The sequence below is a fragment of the Chelonoidis abingdonii genome, chromosome 4, assembly GCF_003597395.2.
Source record: "Chelonoidis abingdonii isolate Lonesome George chromosome 4, CheloAbing_2.0, whole genome shotgun sequence".
Lineage (NCBI taxonomy): Eukaryota > Metazoa > Chordata > Testudines > Testudinidae > Chelonoidis > Chelonoidis abingdonii.
Window position 1 is genome coordinate 103,251,387 of NC_133772.1, and position 26,324 is coordinate 103,277,710.

The 26,324-nt window shown below is 38.8% G+C and overlaps 2 protein-coding genes across 8 annotated transcripts in view; one reads left to right on the forward strand and one right to left on the reverse strand.

The window, feature by feature from the left end:
* AP4S1 (adaptor related protein complex 4 subunit sigma 1) overlaps positions 1 to 6,451 on the forward strand; it is a 29,701-nt gene extending 23,250 nt beyond the window's left edge. For all 7 annotated transcript variants that reach the window (XM_075065503.1, XM_032773282.2, XM_032773288.2 and 4 more), the window contains one exon: positions 5,283 to 6,451. In XM_075065503.1, the coding sequence (XP_074921604.1) occupies positions 5,283 to 5,411 (129 nt within the window). In that variant the 3' untranslated portion in view covers positions 5,412 to 6,451. The remainder of the gene's footprint in view (positions 1 to 5,282) is intronic.
* A 2,964-nt stretch (positions 6,452 to 9,415) lies between these two features.
* Positions 9,416 to 26,324, reverse strand: part of HECTD1 (HECT domain E3 ubiquitin protein ligase 1) — a 108,069-nt gene continuing 91,160 nt past the window's right edge. Inside the window, 16 exon segments of the mRNA XM_075065856.1 lie at positions 9,416 to 9,639; positions 10,525 to 10,669; positions 12,149 to 12,263; positions 12,266 to 12,298; positions 12,893 to 12,986; positions 13,099 to 13,177; positions 14,388 to 14,995; positions 15,936 to 16,073; positions 16,215 to 16,416; positions 20,058 to 20,185; positions 21,586 to 21,671; positions 21,748 to 21,958; positions 22,331 to 22,513; positions 22,765 to 22,819; positions 24,142 to 24,364; positions 25,200 to 25,356. Coding sequence (XP_074921957.1) covers positions 9,502 to 9,639; positions 10,525 to 10,669; positions 12,149 to 12,263; positions 12,266 to 12,298; positions 12,893 to 12,986; positions 13,099 to 13,177; positions 14,388 to 14,995; positions 15,936 to 16,073; positions 16,215 to 16,416; positions 20,058 to 20,185; positions 21,586 to 21,671; positions 21,748 to 21,958; positions 22,331 to 22,513; positions 22,765 to 22,819; positions 24,142 to 24,364; positions 25,200 to 25,356 — 2,595 coding nt within the window. The 3' untranslated portion in view covers positions 9,416 to 9,501.

Genomic DNA, 26,324 nt, shown 5'->3' on the forward strand with positions numbered 1-26,324 from the left:
CTCAAATGCTCAGAATCATGTTACTTCGATGCCTTATGCCTACTTCGATGCTTTATAGCTAAAATATAGAAACATTTTTATTTTTCATCTATCTGTTCTTATACTTCTTTACTGAAGCAGCAAAAGGCATCATATGTAGTTTTTTCCAATAACTTTTTAAAAGCATGTACATCTACACATAAGCTAGGGAACAGACTTCACTGGAACTCTCTGGTCCATCTAGTAGCGTTAAAAAAAGGAGTACACTGTCTGTGTTGAATTCATTAAGGGCTTTGTTGAAGAGGGATAGACTTAATTATGTGCGTAAGTGCTTTGCTGAATTGGGGACTAAGCATACAATTTGGGTAGTTGTACATACAAATGGCTACTTATGCCCCCGTATGGGTGTATTTTGTATATGTATTTATCCAAATTTGAACTTGAAATCATTTAGGATGGTGACATCCCTTTGAATCCTAATTGCCTTTTGTCAGACTTTTCACACTGAGGAATATTCTAACTAATGCATGGATAATATTAATCAGATTTATACATACTAACTGTGGCAACAGTGTGCGTGTAGCTAAGAGATGCACACCTGGCAACCTGCTGCATGCATTACTTAACAGAGTAGGTGGTTACACACTTTAGGGGAACTCTGGTGTAGACTGAAGATGATTTTCAATACTGTTTCAGTGTGCAGAGAGCCTATGCTAGCTCTTAAACCCATTTCCCTTCTTTGTCAGAGACATCCCATGAGAGAATCATTTTCAGCCATGGTTCAAATTTCCAACTGTAAACCACCCTAATAGATTTGCCTGGAAATTTGAATGGGGGTTTATGGAATTTAGGGAGCATATAAATTATCTTATTTGATAATATTGACTTAAGAAAAGGTCCTCGAATCTTGCTAGTACAACTATTGGGCCAAATTCATCCCTGGTGTGTCTCCACTTATATATTAGGCCTCATATCTTCAATTTTGTAGTACACCCGTACACTCTTTTTGGAGGGAGAGCAGTTTTATTTTAAAACACTCTCCTTACAAGCTAAAAAATTCCTGTCTCATTTAGAAAAAAAGGAAGAAACTTTTGTGGGCTAGAAGGTATAGAAAAAACTAAAAGCCAATTCCTCAGTCTGCTGAGTGAAGTGTGAACATGTGCCTATACAACTGGTGGTGGTGGCGGTGGTGGTAATGTGAACCATTCAGATTTGCATTTATTTTTGATAGCAGTTTGAATAGCAGATAAACAGAATAATATAACATTTGACTACAAGTGCCTTAGGTATTAGTGCTGTGCAAACTATTCCATCAAAATGCCATTTGTACCATGTAAAATAACAGTCATGGCCTGGGAATGAATCATTTCTGTTGCCAAATAAATTGGGGTCAGCTTAGGCTAATTCAAAATACCTGCTGAAGAAATACAATGTGGATGTCTGTAGCAGCAAACACATATGCAAGATATCATGTGTTAGTACACTGGGCATCTGGCTTGAGCCTGTGATGATTTCCTGCCTCTATGGCAACATTGGTGTAGCCAAAATCCACATGAATTTGGTTTTAAAAGTGATCATGTCTACTTAATGTTGAAAACAAGGTGATAAGAACTGAAGATAACATGATCCAACAAATATCAGGCCCCAGGAAACATACAGATGTGGACTTTATTTGCATCTTACATCTCTTGCTCCAGTTTTAACAACTTAGATTTGGGGCAAAGAATTAAGTAATCCAATTTAGTACTTGTGATTATTCTTAAATATTGCAGAAGCCCTACCACCTACAAAAAAATTCCCCAGTCTGAAACGAGGCAAGTTGCAGTTCCTGCAGCATTTAAATGTCAAATTACACACCTTGCCTAGCCTTTCCTCACACTAGTTGATCTGGTAGATTTACTTTCTACTCTCTACACAGGATTCATCCACAGGTTGGATGATTTACACCCTGTGGTGTGGGTTTCTTGCCAAGCAGGAGGGGGGCTGCTGGTGTAGAAGAGTTAGGAAGATGATGGACAGATGTCCCCACAGTGGCCTGGGTATAATCAATCAGAGTGAAATGTCTAACTGTGTATAGAATGATGTAACAGCAGAGGACAGGCATAGTGAGACTTGCAGGAAAGGAGCCAAGATTGCTCATTCTCTAAAGCTGAATGTTTGCCAAGAGCAGCATGGCAAAAGGAGGTGGGAATAGAATTGCAAAGGAAGCTTGGAGACTTACCAGAATCAAGGTGTGCAATCTCTCTGGAACAGTAACTGCTAGCCAAATTCAGGCTACAGGTGAGATAGCTGCTGCTGGAATGAGGGCTGAGTAGCTGTGGAATGTTGCGTCGCAGGGAGGGGCTAGCATGTTAACAGGTGGAAAGATGTGACACCACTTCACTCCCTGTAACAAAAATGTGCCTCTAGCCATTAAGTATGTGTTAGGCTTTTAAAAATGATAACTTAAAAGGGAAAGTCAATGCCATTAATTTTGAAACAAGCTGAAATGCTCCTGAAACTTAAAAGTGGCATCATTCTTTAATGCTATCTGTGAGTGAACCTGCTACAAGGCATCTAGGGTTTGGGAAACAGATGAGTAATCTTTCTCAGGTGATATACACTTTCAGAAATTAATCACTGATCTCACTCTGTGTATTTTTTTCAGGGAGAGTAATCCAGAGAAACTGGTCTAGAGAGTGAGAGTTCTCCTTCCTGTACCTGATTTTACTTGGGATATTTTTCCCCGTTAAATTTTAGGATGTGTGTGTGTCTTGCTATTTTAGAAAGATTGGATGGGCTTTTCTCATGAGAGTTCTATCAGATAGTGTAATGACCTGGCTTTGGTACAAAGCTAAAATTAAAAAAAGCTTGTAGTGGCATTTTAGGACTATTCATGGAAGCTCTGTAGATTAATATCTGAATTTAACAGGCCCTCCTTCCTGCATGTACAGCATTGCATCACTAGTGATGCTGACTGGGAATTTAAGGGCTAATTCTATTTTCCATAAATTCTCAAATTATTGTACTCTTGCTGCAACTGTTTCCACACTAAAATATTCCTTGCAAGACAGTGAGGTGTATTTGAAAAGTATAACATGGAGAGCCAACTACAGCACCTGTAGCCTGCAAGCTGCATAGGCTAAATTAAATGCAGAGGCCCAGATTTTGAAGGTGTGTAAGCATTGCTCCACTCACACTGCAAGACTTTAGTTAGGGCTGGTCTATATTGCTTAGTGTATGGGCAAGGTGCCTCAGGTGGCACATGAACAGGCTTCATCACCAAATTTTGTTTGCTTGGATCATTAGCTTCCCTGGCCTGGAGCTGGTACTGATGAGTGTGACGTGAATGCTATTCCACGCCCTGCTGGTCCACACTGGACATAGGCATAGCCACATCGCTGTGGGGTTGTGAAAAATCCACATCCCTGGGAGACATCACTATGCTAATCTAATACCCAGTGTAAGCAGTGCCAGGTAGACAGAAAAATTCTTCCATCATCCTCACTACTGCCTCTAGGGGAGGTGAATTAACTACAGTGGTAGCAGGATTCCTCCAATCACTGTAGAGTGTCTACACTGAAGCACTGCAGCTGTACTGCTGTAGCATTTCTAGTATAGACATACCCTAAGCAGCTTTGAAAACACGGGCCTGAATGAGTACTCTGACAGTGGAGTTCCACTGGTGTGAATGCAGAGTAATAGAACCAAATCTGACCATCTGTCTTTCTGAGCTCATGCCACACTATCAAACAACATTTGTGGCAAGCAAGTTCCGGGAGGCAGTAGTGAAGGTGCAAAACAAACAAACCCCACCATCCCCAAACTGTTGAAAGATGTGTTTTCATGTTGGAATGTGAAGTTTTTTGCTGGCTCCACTGCAATAAACAGAATCCCCAACTTATATCCAAGAACTACAAGGAGTGAAGCTGAAACTATGATTGATCTGTTGAACAGAGGGAAAGACTGAAGAGCAGCAACAGGTGGGGACAAGGCAGGAGAGAGGTTTAACTTCTTCCCCTGTAGATTGTTCTGAATCAGGGAGACAGCCATGATACGTAGTCTTTTTTTATGTCAATTTATTTAATAGACTAGAGAGAAATAGGAAAAGCAGAACATGTTTTACTTAGCCCCACTTTTCCCACATCACATTTGTTCAATGAATACTAGTGCATATAGAACATTTTTGCTGGTATAAAACTTGTCATTTATTTGCCAAGACCAAAGCAGTTAAGATACGTTAATGGAAGAGTTTCATATAGCACAAAAGGACACACATTTTTATTGCTTCAGATTTTTGCCTTTCAGCTGCCTTATTTCACTAGGCAAATCTTGAAGGCACAAAGTATATTTAAAATCATTTTAAAAATGAATTAAATTCTATTCCTTAAAGGAGTGTAAATTAATGAAATCACTCTTAGCTATCCTCTGTGTAAATTACAATAGACGAATAGCGTATCAGCTTATAAAATTAGACAAGTTTGAAACTTGATTTTTCCATTACACCAAATAAGTGATGTTGGGGAGAGGGGAAAAATACAAAATGGTCAGCCTTGAAAAATGCTGGTATCAGTCAGACATGAACAGACTAAGAATTATCTTAACAGAAATGCAGTGTACATAGATGTGCTTTTAGGGTCTGTCTCCACTGCACCTGAGAGCACGCCTCCCAGCCCAGGCAGCCCTCCTGCCCTAGTTCTACTAGCACACAAACTAGCCACATGGACTTTATGTATTCAGATGGCTAGCCTGGGCTGCCGCCCATACTGCAACACCCACACTGCAACTTCTGTGCTAACTCAAGAACAGCTAGTGGGTCTGTCTACACTAGCTGGGAGGCATTCTCCCAGGTGCAATGTAGACATATCCTTAACATTATTCAGTCACATTCAAGTTTGTGGTATCTTACTGATTGCATTTTGTGTCTGTGGTAAGCAGAAACTATTCTTTCTATAAAATCTGTCAACTCGCAGTGAAGTCAGACAAGCCTATACTAAAAACTTTGTCCAGATATTAATTGTTCAAATTATGTTATGCTGTCATTGCCTCATCTCTAATAGAGCCAGCTGCAGTTATCTGTTCCCACTGACGCTTTGCTAGGTGAAAAATATTACGTCTGACATGGATATTAGTGCTACTAAAATAAATTTAACCTAATCTCAAAGTGCAAATTTTCAAATACTCACACTTGTAAGTTTTAATCAGAGAAGAAGGTTGAGAACATGAAATGTTTAAGACAAAGGCAGGTAAGATTTCCTTCTGAATAAGTCTTCACACTGTTCAATACTTGTAAATAAAAATTACTTAACTTGAAATGTTCCTAGATAATGTTCAACTTGGATAGAGTGCACATAATATTGGATGAAATGGTGTTAAATGGCTGCATCGTGGAAACCAACAAGAATAGAATTCTTGCACCTCTATTTGTTCTTGACAAAATGGCAGAAAGCTAGAAGGAAACAAGCCTACTGAGGAATGTATTTTACAAAGCATTCTGAAAATCCCACGACCATCCCTACAGCTCTTTTCTGAGACTTCTTGCAGTATTTTCAACTGGCTGGAACATATTGAAGCAAAGAAATCTAATGCATATTCCCTCTTCCTTTCTCCTCCAATTCTAGAAAAAAATATGCCATGCCAACATAAAGGTGAAAATTGGGAGGGGAAGGAACCAACAGGAACTTTTTCAATGAGGCAAATGTCAGTTGACACAGCACTTGTCTAAAAAGTAACCATTTTGTTTTAGTATTTGTAATTCTGTTACGGGAATAATATTCCTGAAGCCTTGTATGTCTGTGACTATGCATTATATTACAAGTGCTACAGCAGCACAGCTGTAGCTACCCTGTTGTACAGCAGACGTTTACTACAGCAAAAGAAAGGGTTTTTCAGCTGCAGTAGTAAATCCACCTACTTGAGAGGCGGGACCTAGTTGTGTCTACAGTGGAGTTTAGACTTAACTGTATTGCACAGGGTATAATCTTTTTCACAGCCCTGAGTGATGTAGCTAGGTCAGCTTAAGTTTTAGGTATGGAGCAGGCCTCGCCTCATTCATTCCAAAAAAAGAAAAAAAAGGCAGCTATAGGGATGAAGATGATGAGTTAGGGAATTAGTATAATTCCAAGTTGTTTCCATAAGTATGGATCTTAAGCTCTAACTTCTGTACCGATATCACCAATCTTCTACTAGGTCCTGTCTTCACAAGGACAGGTTTATCTTATATGGTTTTGTATAGAACAGTGTCAAGTTTGTGTTCACTCAAATGCTATAGTGATGGCTGTAATAAAGGTTACTGAATACTACGAAGTTGTAAATAAACGATTTGAACACTTCATTCTGTTAATAAAAAAATCAGAATGATAAAACAAAGGTTAATTGTTCTTTATCATACTCAAAAGGAAGTTGCTACTTTAGTAGTTTAGTTTTCTTAGTGTGCTGTTTTAGTATTTTGCGTATAAACTTGAAAATAAAGGTTCTCCTTTTCACTATGGTATTTTTCCCACTTACCTGTCAGTTTCTTGTTTGCAATGTAAGTATTCTTTGACAACTGCCGGCTGGGGGAGCCCACAAAATTGTTAGTAATGGGATCACAATCACCACAGCTTTTCATCCTCCAACCCTCAGCATACCATTAGATGTTTTTCACAGTATATTCACTGCTTGTCCAAGTCTTGAGTAAAATCTACAGAAGAGGTACCTCAGGGTTGTAAATTTCCTAATACTGACCAAATGTATTGAAACTAATCTAAAAATCTTTAGGAGCAGTAGAAGAGAGCTCAATGACTGGTCTTTAAGTGAAATAGTGTGACATGGATAACTGTCTGTCATCTTTCACAAAAGTCACTAAAGAACTGTCAATTGGTATTACTTTCATTTTCTAATCACCTGCTACTGTAAACTAGGCTCAGACTGATACTGAGAGGTGAAAACCTCCATATTTAAACTATCCAGCTTCATTCCCTTTTAGACTATCATACTTAAGATAAGAACCAATGGGACCTACATCAGACATCCATTTGGTTATGGTAAAAGTACAATCAGCTGCATAGAATTTTCATTCTAGCACCCTCCCCCTGTCAAGCAATCTGACCCTTACTCCTTACTTACTCCTGTCTCTATGCCACTGATTTTTGCCCTGGACTTGGTGGAAGGAGCTTCCAGGAGGCCTGCTGAACTGCCTCAATACACCAGTGGGGCCTGCTCAACCATCTTGGCATGGAACTTGCCCACACGCCGACTGGGAGCTGGGTTCCTGTGCTCTGCTGTGTCTCTGCCATTTCTGAGAGGAAAGGCGGGGGAAGAAGAGGGGTTGTTCTTCAAACCCTCCATTAAAAAACATTGTCTTTCTGGACCTGACTGCAGAACTGGAATTAATTTCCAAACTGGACACCATCAGATTAGGCCTGAATAAAGACTGGGAGTGGTTGGGTCATTACAAAACCTAAACCTAATTTCCCCAACACTAATTTCCCCCTACTGTTATTCACACCTTCTTGTCAACTGTCTGAAATGGGACATTATCATTACCACTTCAAAAGTTATTTTTCCTCCCTTGGTATCCTGCTGTTAAATGAATGTCTCATGAGACTGACCTCACACTTGGTAATACATTTGTTAGTCTCTAAGGTGCCACAAAGACTCCTCCTTAGTTTTGAGGAAGAAGCCCTCTAAGCTAAAGAGGAAACAGTAAGAAAAAAAAAAAAAAACAACACACCTCTTAAAAATCCTGTGAAAGCTCTTCCAAAAGGGAGCCCTAGAGTCTGCATGTGTGCTGGCTGGAGGCCTAGAATTCTGGGAAGTTCTTTTTGAGAGGCAGTCCCAAGCCCAGGCTCAGAGCACAGATCTGATCTGTCTGCAGTTGACCCGGAGATGGGAAACACCCCATGCTGAAGACTGCTACATGAGGGGACAGAGAAATACGCATTTTTCTTATAAGCTTTTGATTGTTTCAAGAAACTTCTGGTAAAAGTGTAGTAACCTCTTATTTACTTCATTTTTATAAGCAGTCACTGACCACCACAAAAAAGTTACAATACATGGTTCAATCAAGACAGCCATTGCTCCCTCAAAAAGCTTTAATCAAATGTTGTGAGGTACAGTCATTCACTCTAATACAATATGCAAACTCAGTATCATTCATATCATGTCTGAAAAATACCGAATACCAGGGCAGCTCCAGGCACCAGCACGCCAAGTGCTTGCTTCGGGCGGCAAGTTGCGGGGTGGGGGGCAGGGGGCGCTCTGCCGGTCGCTGCGAGGCACACCTGCGGAGGGTCTGCTGGTCCCGCAGCTGTGGCGGACCTCCCGCAGGTGTGCCGCTGAATCCACGGGACCGGGGACCTCCCGCAAGCGTGCTGCCGAAGGCAGCCTGCCTGCCGTGGCAAAATACCTAGAGCTGCCCATGCCAAAGACACTGTGCAGCACTACAGGTATCTGCCAAGCTAGTTCTCAGAAAGCTACACTGCAAAACTCTGAACGCCCTGGCTTGGCCAACAGACAAGCTAATGAACAGGTCGCTTATTTGCTCTTATGCCCCAATTTCTATTTTTCTTAAACTTAGAAAAATAAACCAAATTTCTTCAAAAGTAATGCTTTTAGAACACTTACATTTGGCCAAATCAAAACAAAGGTATCTAGTCTATGTACTCATATTTGAGGAGTATGAGAGAAAGAGAGACAATTTTATACACTGCAAACATTTTAATGATTATTGTTGAGCATACACATTGGAAATTTTTTTAAATTTCAAACTGCAACAAGTTAAATAAATGTTTATAATATACAAGGAAAGTACAACCAAAAGTAAAATTTGCTTTAAGTGTGCCTTGCACCAGAAACCAGTGTTTTGTTTTGTTTTTTAATAGCTTTATTGTTGAATGCACAAACACACTTAAGGATTTGATATTTATAGCAGGGCATTTAAGAAATCAAAATATATTCCCAGTTGAAAGGAAAAAAAAAGTTGTGCATGATTATATGCAAAAAACAAACCAACCCCCCTTCCCCCAAAAAAGAAAAAGAAAAAACAACACTAGAATACTCCAATAGTGCAGGCACCATTAAAAAAAGAAAGAAAGAAAGAAAAAGCTGTGATGCCCATTAACTCTAAGATTTAAGGAAGCAAGTTTTTGACCAGTTAGTTTAAAGCCAGCAAAACAGGGATCAGTGATGGCAACTGTAGTGTACAAGGTATTAAATGACAAACTTTACACAAATACACTTAGAAATTTATATCCGTGAACACTGAAAATCTGAAGATCTGCTCTTTGGAACAAAGAGAACCACCTTAATTTCCAGTCGTGCAAGCCCTTGAAGCATCACACAGTGTTCTGTGCCATTTACTTGCTGGCTGTGTAGTTACAGGGATTTGTTTTGTCATTAGCAGCTAACAAACTTTTTCCACGTGTTCCTAAAGCCTCACAGGTGGAAAAAAGGTAAGTCTCATCAGAGCACAGCGTGGAGATCATATTTTCTGCACACAAACACAAGAGGCTTCACTAATATCATAAACAGTTTCTCATGTCCCATGTTGCACAGAGCAATTCAATTGAGATGAAAGCCTTTTTCCATAGTAGCAGCTAGCAGGCGCTCCCTCATAATCTCCTCAGAGGAATACTCAGGCAACTTAAGGTAATGCACACAGGTATTCACAGATGGATAACTTGCATCTGTAGCATCAACCTGAGAATAGGGAAGAATTATTATTATTTATGTACTGCTATAGTTTATTGTATTATACCTATATGATAAAAATACATACGTCCCTTTTCCTCTGCTGAATTTACAATCTACTTCATGCTAGAGTTGGCTGGGAATTTTTTCACAGATTCCTGTTGTTTTTGTCAAATTCCAAATTGCCACAATTGAAACTTTTTGCAGAAACGTATCAGTTTCAGCGTAACTCTCTTCAGAAAGGTTTCCCAGCTCCAGAAATGTGTAGTCAAACCAAGCGAGAGAGAGAGAGGAACCCACCCCAGAATACCAAATAGCCCAGTGATTAGAGTACACATCTGGGATGTGGGAAATCCAGGTTCAAGTTCCTACTTTAAATCCGGCAAGAGCAAGGACTTGAACCTGAGTGTCCCACATATCGGGTGATTTCCTTACTCACTGGGCTACTGGATATTCTGGGATGGTGCGCATGCTCAGTCTCTCTCTTAATTCTAATGAAAAATTTCAAAAGGTTTCAGTTTTGCCCCAATGTAAAAAGGGAAAAATTTTGAAATCTCTGAAAATTTTCACAAGATGGGAAAACTGCTTCCCACCCAGTTCTACTTCCTACATAAAACAGTGAGATGCCAGAGGATGAATGTATCAACCAGAAAAAGGCTAGGAGAGATTGAAGTGTACTTAGTTTATATAAACCTTTCCTCAGTTCCTTTTTATGAGAATATATATGACAGTGGAAAGCCAGAGAAGAGCTGGAGTGGAGTCTGGCACTGAAAGGCTAACAGAAAATAGTGAGGGTTGATAAGGAACTATAAGATTAACATTTATTTACGTGGCAGATGTAGATTTTTTGTAAGCAAAAAGCTTAAGTTGAGAGGTATCCTGAAGAGCCTATACCTTGCGCACAACAGTGAGCCGGGGGTGTAGGTTAGCCAGTCCTCCTGGTGGGAGTGTTGAACAGCCAGTAGTGAACTGGAGAAATGCTTTTCTTTCATCCGAAGACATGCCACACAAAACTCTCACAAATCGAAGGAAGCCAGGACTAAAAAACAAGAAGAATTAATATATGAACATCAACAAAATGTCTGTGATGACAGAGAGCATTTTGTAACTTGAGACATTAAAACCAATGTCTTTACACAAATGTAAAGGGCAACTGTTTGTTTAAAATATTCATGCCAGTTCATTACAGGCGAGTCTCATCTCACATGAGGGTTCTGTTCCGCGGTGAGCGTGTAAAGCGAAAACCGTGTAGAGTCAAAATTACACTGAGTTGAATGGCAGGCGGAATCACCCGCACTACAGTATTAAAATAGTTATTTTTCTCCTTTTCTTTTTTGCCAATCGCGTAAAGCTGAAATCACGCATGTTAAATGTGTGTAAGATGCAACAGACCTGTACTGAATTAAGAAGAAAGCATTTATAAGAAAGAAAGAGATGAAAATGGTATTTTTAAAAATTTCTTTGCCAGATGTTACATGGCAAAACCTACAGGGGGACATATCAATTCCCCATGTTACTACTGGAAATGGAATTAACAGATCTCCATTTATTCCTAGTGTGAGAACTAGTATTTAGGTAGAGTTCCAAGCCTGCTCTTAACAGAATCCACACATACTGGGCCTCATCTCAGTTACACGAAGGCCTCTTTAAAATCATTTCACACCACCAGAGTGGTGCAAAGGGGAATTTGTGTAACTGAGAATTCAACCTTCGGTGTTCAAACATACCCACTTCCTGTGTTTTCACTTAACTGGTAATTTAAACAACTATTAAAACATAAGCTTCAGCCTAAAATTTCTCCCCCATGATTTCCCTACAGACACCACTGTTTTAAACCCTGGTTCCCCACAAACAAAGAGACACTCCCACCTCCTTTATATCAATGATAGAGTTAATGAACTGCATCCTGACAATGCATTAGCAGTGCATCAGCCAGCATATGCTAGCAAGGTCCTCATACTTGCAAACAGAATGGGTACACAGAAGACCCCAGCTACATAGCATCTTCAGTACTATAACACCAATACACCTAAGAAAAATTAATTTGTATTCTACTGCTGCAAAACCAGCTGTGGGAGCTCACAAAACTGTATGGGTTCTTTCTAGCAGCCTTCCTTAATAGAAATAAAAATTGATTCCAAGACAATCCCCAAATGAATTACAATTTAACCATGTAAGTAAAAATAAAACCAAATTAATGTTATCTCTAAAAGTTTCTGTGGCAAGAAGCTAACATCGGGGTTCTATTAACCTACCCCTTTGAATGTCAATCTCATTCTTCTGTTTTTTCACCAGCCCCTCTCCCCCCCGCCAACCTCCTCAAACTCGTCATCCAGAATTAAGACTATCTATTGGAGAAATACAAAGATTACATCCACTGCCACGCATTTGTTCCACATGGTCTTCACGCTTATCAGCAGTTCCTTCAATTTAGAATCTTCATGTAAGGAATATATGAATGTTATCATTACACATATTTCTTAAGTGATGTGAAAAACAAGGTTAGACTAATAGGCACCTATCTCGTGTGTAGCCAAGTTTAGGTTCTGTGTAGTTGATGATATCCTCAGCTGCCCAAGATGGTGACTGATTTCCACAAAGAATCATCTGAACTTCCTCATAGCTGAAGGACTCAGCTTCTCCATTGGGAAGACTCGATTGAAACCATCTTAATTTATAAAGATACAAGTAAAAAAATATAGTCACAAGAATGCATCCAAAATAATTTCAGCTTTTAAACATTTTAATCATTAAACTAGAACTAGTATTTTTAAACTATGGTTCTTTAGCTAAGTCAAATGAAGAAACAGGATTACTACACTTAAAGCAAATGTTAGTAATGGCAGGAGCCTTACTGGTCAACAGTATAGTCAGCCTGTCTGCATCAACTGTTTGCTATGCCTTAACTTGCATTTTTATTTTTTTAAAACAAGTGTTTGGGTTAAATTGAGTAAATCATCTATTCTTTTAAACCAGTTGGCGCTTGGTTTAGAATCAGGATTTGTGGGTACATAACTATTTGCTAGCAATAGCATGCACCACAATACTAAATGTCAGTGAGTAAAATGTGTCAGTATTTCCATTTTCTACACATATTAACATTAGTAGTGGTTAGGAACCATAATTATTCTTCTACCATATGCAGTTTGTTTTTAAAACCGTGGTTTTGCGTGACATTCTATACCACTACATTAAATCAGGAGATCCTGAGTGCCAATGTGTCCAGCTAAATGTGCACATAATCTGCTATGGTTAAAATTACCTTTAAATGCATCCATCTGTTTCTGTATGCCAGTCTGCATGCAGAAGTCAAACATTAACTCCACATACTCCTCTGCATTATCAATAGTTACCATCTATAAAGAAAATATACAGGATATAAAAAAAAAGAGTCAATGTTGCATGCATTAAACATGATTGCTGAGATGGCATACTGTTAAAATCCCGTAAGGGGGTTTGTTTTCTAACCTCATCTTCACCATTTGGCTTGAGATCCACCGCTGTAAAACCATATACTCTGGACGATGGGCAGAACTGGAAATTCAGACTGCAAAATAAGGATGGGTTTTAATAGATTATTGAAATCAGTGACTGCTTTTGCAGCAAATATTAGATTTGTTATCTAAAAAAGGATAGCATCTCATCTTACCACCACGAAAACAGCTTATGGAACATTTTATATAAGAATGTGCATGCTGACACCTTATTAGAAAGCAATGCAATAGACTACATAATAAAAATAGATTGTTTTCCAATGGATTTGTGCATTTACACAGAGTCCACTTTGACAAGTGTCTAACGTTTCAAACCATTAAACATAAAGTATCTTTATAATTAAATTTTGAAACCTTTTTAGTAGGTCATCTTTTAGTTTAAAATCATACCAACAGGAACAAACACTCTCAATATTTCCAGGGATAGTATCAGCAGTAGCATGAAGCCACTGAAGTTACTAGACATTTAGGCCTTGATCCTGCAACAGGTTCAGCATGAATGGACCACTTTGTACTCATGCAACATCTCTGAAGTCAGTGGGAATATGTGACAGTGCAGTGTCATGCCTGTAGCAGGACTGGAACCTTAATGGACTGATAATACAGACAAATTCTACAGATCTCCAGACTCTTGTTTGTCACTGTTGTGGACTCTGCTTTCACACACACACAGCTGCCACACTAATTTGTAATCAGAGAATCAGTGTAAACCCAATGGAGTCTGGGTTCCAAAAGAAAAAAAAATAAATATAAACAGCATATACTGGGTTTAAAGTTTTTAAACAACAACAAAACAACAACGGTATTTCCAGTCAATGCCATGTAAAGAATGTTTCTAAAATACATCATAAATACGCTTGAGAAGAAACAGAATATTTACTGTTTCATTTTCTAAGTAAAGGGCTTCATAAACTGTATAAGAACAAAGTTATGATTTCATCCAACAATGAAATGCAGACTACTCTGACGGTCCACATGGCAAACAATGCATGGTGCCCAGCAATCATTTAATATGGGAATGAAAAAACATTTTCAAGCTGCCACTATGCAAGAATTTTAAGGATAGAGAATGTAATTAACCAACCTGGGTTTTTGCCAGAAAACTTGGGATAGCACCACTACTTTTAAATAAATATATCACTGTAGTCTTCAGAAATGAAACTGAAATTTTTATTTGATGAATGTACATATGGATATTAGTAATTCCACTAAGCAGAACTGTATGAATAAATGTATGTATAAATATAAAACAAAATCTCTTACCCTAAATCCTCTATGCTAAGCGGAGGCCCGGAACCTGATGGGTTCTTCAGCATTAATTCCTGTAGTTTTGTGTTCTTTTCGTCTTCTGAAAGACCTTTATTACTTAAAATTTGACGTCTTTTAACTGCAAGGTCTTTAATATCTTTTAAAAATCTGGCTCTATGTGGGTTTACTAATTCAAAGTCCTCCCATGTTAAAATTCCATTAAACCAAGCAGGGGGTTTAGGTTTCGGTGGATCAAGGATAAATTCTGACTTGGAGTCTTCTTCAAAACTTCCTACTGACAGTGAATCATGTCCCTCCTCTGTAGAAGCCTCCGACTGGCTTTCAGTGCAGTGCAAGTCTCTATCACCCCGTGATTCATAGATCAATTTACTCATATTACTTTTAATGTCACCCATACACATGAGTTTAAAGAAAGGTTTAGAAATAGGCAAATCCACCAGTCTGTTATCCTGAATGCATTTAGCCAAAAAAATTCCAAGGAAATGAAAGAGTTTGGTTATTCTTTCAAGTTCATCACTATCCTGTGGGAATGGTGCTGTGAAAAGTCCACATGATCTCTGTACATAGTATCCAGGGGGTTTTAATCCACCTCCAATATCAACCTGGATTTAAGGGAAAAAGGGGGAAATGGTAGCTTTGTGCAAGATGAGTTTAAATATAGACAGTGTGTTCATATTAGTCTATTATTTACCTTCTCAGAAGAAAAACATTTATAAACATCCTTCAGTTTAACGAATTTGTAGAAGTGGTCTATTCAAATGTAAAACACTTGCAAGTCCAATACAATTGCAGTTTTCATTTTAGTTCAAACGTAGATTTAACACTCTATATTGTTGTTGTGGTATTTGTTAAATACACCTCTACCCCGATATAACTCTGTCCTCAGGAGCCAAAAAAATCTTACTGCATTATAGGTGAAACCGTGTTATGTCGAACTTGTTTTGATCCACCAGAGTGCGCTGCTTTATCACGTTATATCCAAATTCATGATATATCGAGTCATGTTATATTGGGGTAGAGGTATAGTAAAAGTAGAAGAGCAACCTGAATCCTATGTTCGCTCAGCTCAGATCATCAACCACACACACACCACCCTACATTAAAAGATAAAAGTATGAAAGTCAAGCATTCAATAGTTAGAAAATGCCAGAATGAAGGGGCTAGAGCTTTTCATCATCAATGCTGAGAATTTCTTAACATGGACAAAACAAATGTATTTTTCCTTAATCTTGTTCTCTGAAACAGCGGAGCCATTTTAGCTGAAATCTTCCAAAAAAATTCAACCTCTGGCACAGAAAATTTCAGCCTATATGGTTAAAGTTTGGCAAAGTTATTAGCAACAAAAAACAAACAAACCCCAAAACAGAGTACTGTCATCATGTGAAGTGTCAGGCAGCTTTGATAATAAGTGGTATTACCGGGCTTACCTAAAATACATGGATTCAAGACTTTCAGCAGCTGGTGAGAGTACAAGTGAGCTACTTTTATTACCATATAATATTTGTTTTTCTCTGAACAACCACAAGTGAAAATGATCCATACCTGACGTGATTCATCATCTGGAAAATCGTCATCACAAAGCCAAGTTCCCAGTTCTGTCCTCTGGAATTCTGCTGCCACCAGTGCATAGAACTCCAATGTAGGCCCCAGGCCTGTTCCTTCTTCTCCTAAAAACTCCACCTGAAATACACAATGAAAGTTAAGAATGAAAAGAAATAGTAGAAAAAGAAAAGACTCAATGTTCGTCAGCTAACTATATCACTCATAGCTGCCTTCCATAAAAGTGTTTTAAAACTACTCTGCTAGGGAGACATGTTTTACCTCTAGAACAGACTTTCGGTCTGCATGAATCTGCATGATATTTTCAGCCCATTCCATCAGGGATTCACCTCGTGGAACTTTCACTCTCTCATGTTTCAGGCGTCCAACTCTGAATTCTCCTGGATCATCCCGTCGCACTGTACTTGTGGTCCTTGTCCGTTCAACAGTGGCCTCACGTCTGTTCTGTAGCCATACGATTGCTCTGGTAACCGAAAAAAATACAGCTATTTCTTAAAATTTTAAGTTACTAACATATTTCTTTCATGGGAACCCTGAGATAAGCGGATGTGCAAGACATGCTGTTAAGCCCTAGACACTATGTGCTGTATTGATTTGTTGAATTTCTAAACATTTTCAGAGGCACCTAGAATGCTTAGATACACACCTCTTGTTTTATAAATTCAGATAATTCATTTTGCATTAATATAATGCAGCACTCTCAACTTCTGGTGTTAAATGAACAATATAGCAAAACACAACACTGACCTGAGTGTGTAACTCCTACTTACTGCAGTGGGAGTGAATAAAAAGAAATAATGCTTTGCATTTACAGTAGTGCTTTATATCTGAAGTTCTCAAAGCAGACACTTATTAAATTAAAACTTGCATTATGTCTGTGAAACAGGAATACATTATACTGGTCATAAAGATGAGTATTTTATGTTACATAACCCAAACGGACAAGCCAGAAAACGCACAAGTAAGATTGAAACACTGTCATTCATACATGTAGTTAAGAGAAGAAAAAGTAAAAACATAACAGTGTAAAGGATAGAAAAAAAATCAAGTGATTTTAGTCATAATTTCCTTAAACTGTTCGAATTTCACAGGGAAGGTCTCCCTGTTAAGTTTTTTAAGCCCTTACCAGTTAAACAAGGACACCTGCAATTATTATCACCACCACCTATCCAAAGGCATTGTTTTTAATTCTCTCATAGTCTCTGTCATCATCATCAACAACAAACTACTCCCTAATCCACAGACTTGGCTGCGCTTCAACTGTAGGCAAGTCACTTAATATATTTTTATATAAATCTATATATCCCACAGGGCTACTGAGAGGTTTAATTTTTTTTTAAGTGCTTTGAGAGCCTCTGGTAAGTTGAAAGATATACAAAGTATTAAAAATAAATTGCAAGAATATGCTCTGGAGGATGCCTTTTATATGTAAAGAACACTGTAAAAGATTTATCTTGTATTATATGCATTATAAACACATGCACATAAATGCAGAGATAACAGCCATGTGATGTGTTTCACACGCTTGAGCATTTTCAGTTTCTCAAACCAGTGCAATTTATCACAAACCTACTTATCTATCTAACAAGGAGTTATTTCAATATTCCAAATCCCTGAGCAACTTCAAACATCACCTGAAGAGAGAACTGTTTACTCCTTCTCCCTTCAAATTACACCTGCCCAAGGCCTAGGATGTTCATGATTCAGCTTTTCTATATAGCAGTGATACAGACCTCAGTGATTCATAAGCCAAATTAGTGATCGGCATTACCCAAAAGAGCCACAGTAGTGTGAATTCATTGTTTCATTTACTATTTTTATATTGTATAGATAAATATAGGCATTATTCTCACAGCAAAATGACTGACCAAATATTATTTTATCAACTACAATTGGTTAATAATATAGTAAAAACAGCCTGACTGGTTAATAATTAAATCACAGTGTTTAAATATCATGTGCTGCAAAGAGCTGCAGGAGACACATTAAAAAGCCACTTGCAGCTCGCAAGCCTCAGTTTGCGTATCACTGCTATATGCCAGTCTATAAAAATGCCAAGATTTTAAACTCTGAGATTTCATGGCAATGTGGAGCTAGGAAAAAAAGGAACTATTTTCATTAGGCAGAGAAAATGCCAAGCCTCTACTTCTCTGAAAGATTAATGTCAGCATGTTACACAACAAAAATATTTGCTTTATATATAAACAAAAACTGATATAAGGGACCAAAGTCTCCTTTTCCTCTTTCTTGTGCTCAGTATAGAAATGCTAGGGAACGAGTCGGCAACCTTTCAGAAGTGGTGTGCCAAGTCTTCATTTATTCACTCTAACTAAAGGTTTCGCGTGCCAGTAATACGTTTTTAGAAGGTCTCTTTCTAGAAGTCTATAATATATAATAAACTATTGTTGTATGTAAAGTAAATAAGGTTTTTAAAATGTTGAAGTAGCTTTATTTAAAATTAAATTAAAATGCAGAGCCCCCGGGACCAGTGGCCAGGACCCAGGCAGTGTGAGTGCCACTGAAAATCAGCTCATGTGCCGCCTTCGGCAGCTGTGCCATAGGTTGCCTACTCCTGTGCTAAGGGAAGAGGATAATATGCTGGTATAGTATATGGGTATCAATTTTTATTGATGCAACTTTTGCAGAGTTATCTAGATCATCCCAAACTAACGTCAATAAAACCTTTATATTATGCTGCACCATCACATAGTTTGTAGGTGTCACATACATAACAAAGTTTTAGGAGTATTCAAGTTTTACAGTATTAAAAATTAGTCTCTGCTTCGTTCTCCTTTTCATTACATAAAACTAAACTCACAAATGTGTCTTAAATGTCTATACCAGAGGTGGCAAACTATGGCCCGCGGGCCACATCCGCCCACGGGATCCTTCAGCCGAGACTTTGAGCTTCGGGGCCTGGGAGGCTAGTTCTTGGCCCCTCCCCTGCTGTTCCCCCTCCCCTGGAGCCTCAGCTCACTGCACCACCAGCACAATGCTCTGGGTGGCAGGGCTGCGAGCTCTTGCCAGGCAGCACTGCTGAAGAGCCATAGCCTGACCTGGTGCTCTATGCTGCGCAGTGAGGTGACTGGCTCCAATTGGGTGGTGTGGCTGCCTGTCCTGGTGCTCTGGGCTGCACGGCTGTAGTGCTGCCAGCCACCAGTGCTCCAGGCAGTGAGGTAAGGGGGTGGTGGTCAGAGGGTGAGGGTGTGGATAGGGATCGGGGCGGTCAGAGGCCAGGGAAAAGGGGGTTGAATGGGGACAGGGGTCCGGGGGGGGCAGTCAGGAAGGAGAAGGGGTAGTTGGATGTGGCAGGAGTCCCAGGAGGGCAGTCAGGAAGGAGAAGGGAGGGGATGGGGCAGCAGGGGGCAGTCAGGGGCACAGGTTCTGGAGGCAGTCAGGAATGAGAAGAGGGGTTGGATGGGGTAGTGGGGGGCAGTGACGGGTGCGTTGGATGGGGCAGGAGTCCGGGATGGGCCCATCAGGGGGCGAGAAGCGGGGGGTGGTAGTGGCGCGGATAGGGGGCAGGAGTCAGGCCACATCTGGCTGCTTGGGGGAGGCACAGCCTCCCCTAACTGGCTCTCCATACAAATTTTGGAAATCCAATGTGGCCCTCAGGCCAAAAAGTTTGCCCGCCCCTGGTCTATACTCTCTCACAACTATGCTTACCAATGTGGTCTGTGCTGAAATTAAAACATGTAATAAACTATTTCATTTGAGACCCAACAAAATCATCAGGTATTATAGCATTACCTGCCAGCTACAGCACACATGCAAATTAAACTGACATGCTGAGGACCTACATGAAGTTTCCTATGGAACATCAAACCACAGGAAGGCCATCCACTCCAGAACCCCTTGGCACAGTGCATAAATAAATAGCTGCAAGTTTTAAATAAGATTTTTTTTGATAACATTCACAGATTTTCCCCTTTTCTTAGTAATTAAGTTTATTTTAAAAACTCCTTAAATAGGGAAAGAAGAACACTCCTACAATTTTTCATGCGAAGGGAAGTCAAAGAAAAGTTTTACAGTTCACTGTAAAACCTAAATAAACAATCAAGACATCTCAGAAAACATTCATTCTGATATGATCACGTCTCTTACCTTGATGCTCCAAATGCTGTGCAAGTGAAATACAGCTGTCTAGTTTCAAATGGTATTAAAAATGGACACTTGCTAGTTAACTGTTCACACCAATCTGGCAAAGCGCCACTTGCTAGTGCCAATGGTTCCTGTAATTTAACATAGAAATAACTGTTTAAAATACCGGGTCAGGTTGTCAAACAACATGATCAACAGATGCACAGAGAACAAGATTTACTCTGAACTGACTTTTTACACCTGCTGAGGTAAAACTCATTTTTAAAAATCAGTGAATGAAAAGGCTGATGAAGTTTCAAGGACTCTGTCTGAGTGGGATGTAAGGTGCCTGAAGGCAAGTCAGCCACTAAGAAACATAATGAACCACTGGAACAAGAGATGGAAGAGAAGTACCAAGGACCAACGTTTTTTCCCCCTGAGAATACAGTCTCTCCTGATCTGCTCATTAATACTGCAGGAATGATTAAGCAGAGCAAAGATAATGTAAGCACCTGGATGTCCTACAAAGGACCACAAAAAACTTGAAAGAAAAATCTGAAGAATTCAGGCAACTCATTTATAGAACTTAAGGCCATTACCTAGCTATCTGGGGGAAAAAATTGAAGAAATTTTGACTGACCTTAAAGGGGACACACAAAAAATGAGTGGAGGAACTGAAGAATTTTTAAGAATCAGGAATGTCAGAATTATTAGATATAAAATGTGGTTCCACTTTAAAAATAGCATATCTTCAAGTTTCATTTTTATTGTGCATCAGCAACTTCATATCAAATTTGATCAGTTTACATATAAAAAGATGGATTTTCTAAGTGCCAGTCTTGTAAGCTCAGCCTGATCTAAATATCAAGTTCTTTCTAGCTCTCAATATCAGTAATACAGATACTGAAGGCCAGATCCTTTCCTCAGCTACATCAATGCAAGCTATTGTCTTCTTGTCAGTTGTTTGAAATGGGACATCCTGATTATCATTACAAAAGTTTTTTTTCTCCTGCTGATAACAGCCCATCTTAATTGATTAGTCTCCTTAGAGTTGGTATGGCAACCCCCATTTTTTCCTCTCTCTCTCTCTCTCTGTGTATATATATCTTCCTACTGTATTTTCCACTGCATGCATCTGATTAAGTGGGTTTTAGCCCACAAAAGCTTATTCCCAAATAAATTTGTTAGTCTCTAGGGAGCCACAAGTACTCTTGGTTTTTGGTTGTTTTTTTTTAATAAATTGACGGATTTTTCCATTTTAGTAGGCTCAGCTGATTTATTTTTCATGGGCTGGAGGGCACAACATTTGTGCCATCTTTAATATTATTAGATTCCTCTTTTTCCATCATATTTTATATCTGGATTGGTTAGACTATATTGCTTTAAAAAAAAGTAATGATTTTAAAAATAGGGAAATAAGTTTACCTATGTGACAAATAAGATCAAAAGAATCCAGAAGTCTAAATGATCAAATCAGCAATTAAATTTCATACAACCAAAGCAATCAAGAATATAAACTATCTTAAAATTATAGCATTTATATTATGTTTACCTCAATCTGTTGCAGAATTTTTGTAGTGATTTTTTTGCTTGTGAATTCATCTGGTGGAAAATTAAACTGAAGCTGCTCATCTCCTTCTGAAAATATGAACAGAACTTGTTTATTTTGCTTTTGGTAAAGTGCTGAATAAATCATGATAGGCTACTTACAAACCTTCTTGAGAAGTTCGTGTTGAGTAAGGGTCACTTGCAACTATATACAGAATGCGGAGTAACTGTAAAACATCTTCCACACCACAGGAATTCTGCCCACTACCAGCTTTGGCCTGAGGTTGTTCTCTTGCCAAACTAAGAATGTCAGAGTTCTGAAGAGTGGAAATGGCTCCCTGGCTCAATCCAGACTTGGATCCATGCTCACAAAAATCCTGTAAAAAGGGTTATTAGAATGAAAATATAGAGACTAGTATTTTTACAACTGTGTATCAAAGTAAATTAATCACTGCACAAACAAGAATGTTACTGTGTTAAGCCTTTTAGAGAATTAAAACTTTTAAAAGTACAAACAGTACTATGGTCCAGAATATGATTTGAGCGCTTTTTAATATTAATGCTCTTGACAAAAAGGCATATAAAGGAAATGGAGCCAGCAAAGACTAAACTTGATATTGGCACATGAACCATACAGCAATTTTGTAGTCACATCTCACACCCCTCCTCCTCAAGAACCTTCAAAGCTGCAAAACGAAGCACACAGCCATTCCCAACCAAAAAAAAAATGTTTGGATGCGGACATATACCTTGTATGCAGCTATGAGCTGAGAACAATTTCTGTTTTTCCTAATACTTTTATTAGTGCCGGTTAATTTCCAGTGACGCAGGAAAGCTGAGTCTGCATTCTTCTGCAGGTAGGTTATCAAGTCATTCTTTGGTAATTCATCAGTGCCAAGGTACTGTTCCACATGCTCTATTGACCAGCAACCCTACAACAGGAACCACCAAATGTTGGTCTTTCCTGATTGTAAAGTCCTATAGATTTCACATGCATTATACACAATTTCTTTAGGAACATGCATTTACAAAAATTTTCACTCATATCTTCTAAATATTCAAGAACTATGTTAGTGCTTTTTAAAAAAAATGTTGCATTTCACAAACGGCAATGATCTGTTTTGTTATCGTTTAAACAGCCACTCAATGTAGGGATTAGCAAAAGTACCAAAATGAGTCTTACCATTTTTCCACTCTCTTTCTCTTTATCAGAATCCTTCATTTCTCTGTACATGATTCTAAACATGAAAACATTAGTGTTAATGTTTTTAAATAGCTTTTCAGAATAGCAGAAGATATTTAAATAATGCTATCCTGATTCACTCAGAATCTTAGTACAGACTCTACATTCTGCAGTTTTGTTGGAAGTTGCGAAAGAGCAGTAGCAGCAGTTCTTCCGGGTAACAAGTGTGACATGTCCCAACTCAGCAGAACACTTAAACTAATGCTCTGGGTATGTCTACACTACAATCGGGAGATGTGACTGAAACATATGTAGACATATCTGAGCTATCTTGATGTAGCTAGATCAAAGTGAGCTCAAGTAGCAACAGCAGTGAAGCCCTGGCAGCTGCTCACATCTGTACTAGAGTCCTGAGGGGGGGGGGGGGAATGGGGCTAGCACACGCAGCCTCTTGTGTTGCCACGATTTCACTACTATTGTTACTTGAGCTAGTTTTGATCTAGCTATATCAAAAGGTAGCTTGGATATGTCTACCTATTTTGCAATCACACTTCCTGAATTCAGCGTAGATATACCCTGAAGCACACGACTGAAGGTTTCTAAAATAGATCAGGCTAACTAGATCAAAGGTAGCTCAGATATGTCTACACCTGCTACAAACATACCTCCTAATTGAAGCACAGACATACCCTCAAGGAACAATACTGAAAATGGCTTCTTAGAGAAAAACCTGTTAGTTCCTTGGATACAAGGTAAGGATCAGTAAACATACACTACTACTGAAAAGATAACTGGGATAGGGACCCAGAAGAAAACCAAAATACATTAATGGTGTATCATGTTTCACAGTTCATGGAATGGAAAACCTCCCCACTGTAATGAACGCTAATTTCATTACTGAGATTAGAGATACAAAATCAGCCATGCCAAACTCTACAAAGCACTACAAAAACCACAATGAATTCGCAATAAAATAACTTAGATAAAAAATTATCATACAAGCAACAGAACATAAAGGTTTAGATCTTTTACATAAAGTCTATATAGCACGATATGACCAGGGAGTGAGTCATATCCCCAGTAGGCCATCGCAGCCCTGTTTTATTATGGACACTGATTATTTCCCAGCACCTCCTTCAACACTGCATTTTTAGAAGAGCAGCAGGCAGAAGCAACCCTCTTCAGATCCACTCCACATTGCTGCAAAATCCCTCTTCTCACCCTCAAGTTATTAGTTGCATATGGTATCAGTTTCTTTGCTTCTTGTGAGAAAAAAAGCAGTCACAAATCTTAACACACATTTTTACAGCAATTTTTTAGCCAGTCATCCTCAAATAAAACCAAAGTAGATGCACTGATATATTTATAATCTCTTACGTGTATGTTGGCTCCCAAATACGTCTAAGTTTATCAGATTTCACATTGCCATTACAGGAAAACTGCAGTAATTTCTGTACATAGTAAAAGATTGTAGATCGGAAATTTGTTAGGGGTAACTCTACTTCCCGAGTTGTACCAAGACCTGTAACTTTCAAGGTCAGAGCTAAACGAGGTGATGGCATACATTCAACTTCTTCCAGGAGTTCTGAGTGGGGCGTACCTGTATTTGTAAAATCATTTAAGAAACAATTAACAAGAAATTCATGAAACAAAATACTCTCCACACATACTACTTAACATTAATAATAATAATATGCCCTTATAAGAAAATTTACTGATTTAATATTCAATGTTTATATCCGAAAGGAACTGTGTCAGGATAAAATTATATTAAAAACAGCATGATGTATCTAACAGCTAAAGGAATCCCTGAAATCTAGATTTACTTATTTGTTTACTTTTTGCATTTATCAGCTTTGACAATGACAGCAGAATAGTTTACTTTATTTCTTTCATTCAATTTCACTACCAGGTTCTCCCACAGCAGCAGAGGATTGCAAGGGACCTGACAACATCCTTGCCTTTAAATTATCAGATGCACTTAAATTTCTCCTTCAAGTCTTAATATCATCCCCTTATACTAGGCCCTTTCAATTTGTTTGTACTAAGGATGGCTATTTGTTGTATATCCCTTGCAGGCTGAAGCCACAACTCTCTTCCAGTTATTGGGCACTACAAATAGAAAGAAAAAGAACTACAGTAACTTGCTTTTACAGTGTGAACAAGCACTCTCGGGGCAAATTAGACACCAGCGGCTAGCCCATGCCAGCTGATGGAGAATCACAAGGCTTGGACTGTGGGACTGTTTAATTGCAGACTAGACTTCAGGCTCAGGCTGCAACCCAGGCTCTGGGATCCTGCAAGGCGGGCAGCTGCCAGAGCTCAGGAAGTCTACACTGTAATTCAACAGCCCTGCAGCCCGAGCCAGCTGGCATGGGCCAGCTGTGGGTGTCTAATTGCAGTGTAGACGTAGCCTCAGTATTCTTCCAACATACCTGGTGGAGGGATTTCTAGATCAGTTGTCTGTTGGACATTAGTACGGCCAGGTCTTGGGTCAAAAGCAGGAACCAAAGCAGAAAACTGACGTTTCAATACATAGTCATCATCCCACGTTCTTCTGCGTCCACCTTTAGTTTCATACTCCTCCTCTTCCTGTTGAAGCAAGATTCCACACAGAAACCATTTGATCAACAGCTAAACAAAAAAAGACTAGTTACAAAATAAGGCAAAGTTATATAAAAGGTAAAATTAAAAGTGAACTAGAAAGGAGGTACTGGGGTTCTATTCCCAAGATCTAACTTCTTAAGTTACCTTCAGCAAGGTCAAAACCTCTATTTTTTTCAAGTGAAAAATGGGAGTTAACTATACTTACCCATTTTTGTAAACTGCTTTGAGATTTACATTTTGGAAATACTACTATTAAATACACATTAGGAATACTATTTACAAATTGACAAAAGTCCTGTGGTACCTTATAGACTAACAAACGTATTGGAGCATGAGCTTTCAGATGTCAGATGAAGCGGGTATTCACCCACAAAACTTATGCTCCAATATGTCTGTTAGTCTACAAGGTGCCACAGGACTCTGTTGCTTTTCACAGACTAACACGGCTATCCCTCTGATACTATTCACAAATTGACTCTGTTTGTAGCTACAAATGCACTCCCTTCCACTCCCAACAATTTTATTCATCAATACAAGACAACAGTGAAAATAATTAATGCTGAGAGTCTGTCACAGAGGTCACACAAGTCATGCATACCATGACTTTCTGGGACCTCCATGACTTCCACACATGCACCAGCCCTAAGGCCAGCCATACCTCAGTGGATGGCCCCAGAACAGCACCAGTGTCCTGGGGCCCAAGTTGCAGCTAAGATTAAGTCAGGGGCATTTATAGTAAAACTCATGGACAAGTCGTGGGCGGTGAATTTTTGTTTATTGCCTATGACTTTTACTAAAAATACCCATGACTAAATTTTAGCCTTAAAAATAATTAATTGGAAAGCATTTAGTGATCTATATTTAGAAACAGTTTCAAAGTTTTCACTGAAAGCACAACCTTACCAGGATCTCTTATTCACTAACAAAAATTAGGATTTAAAAATACTTCAATT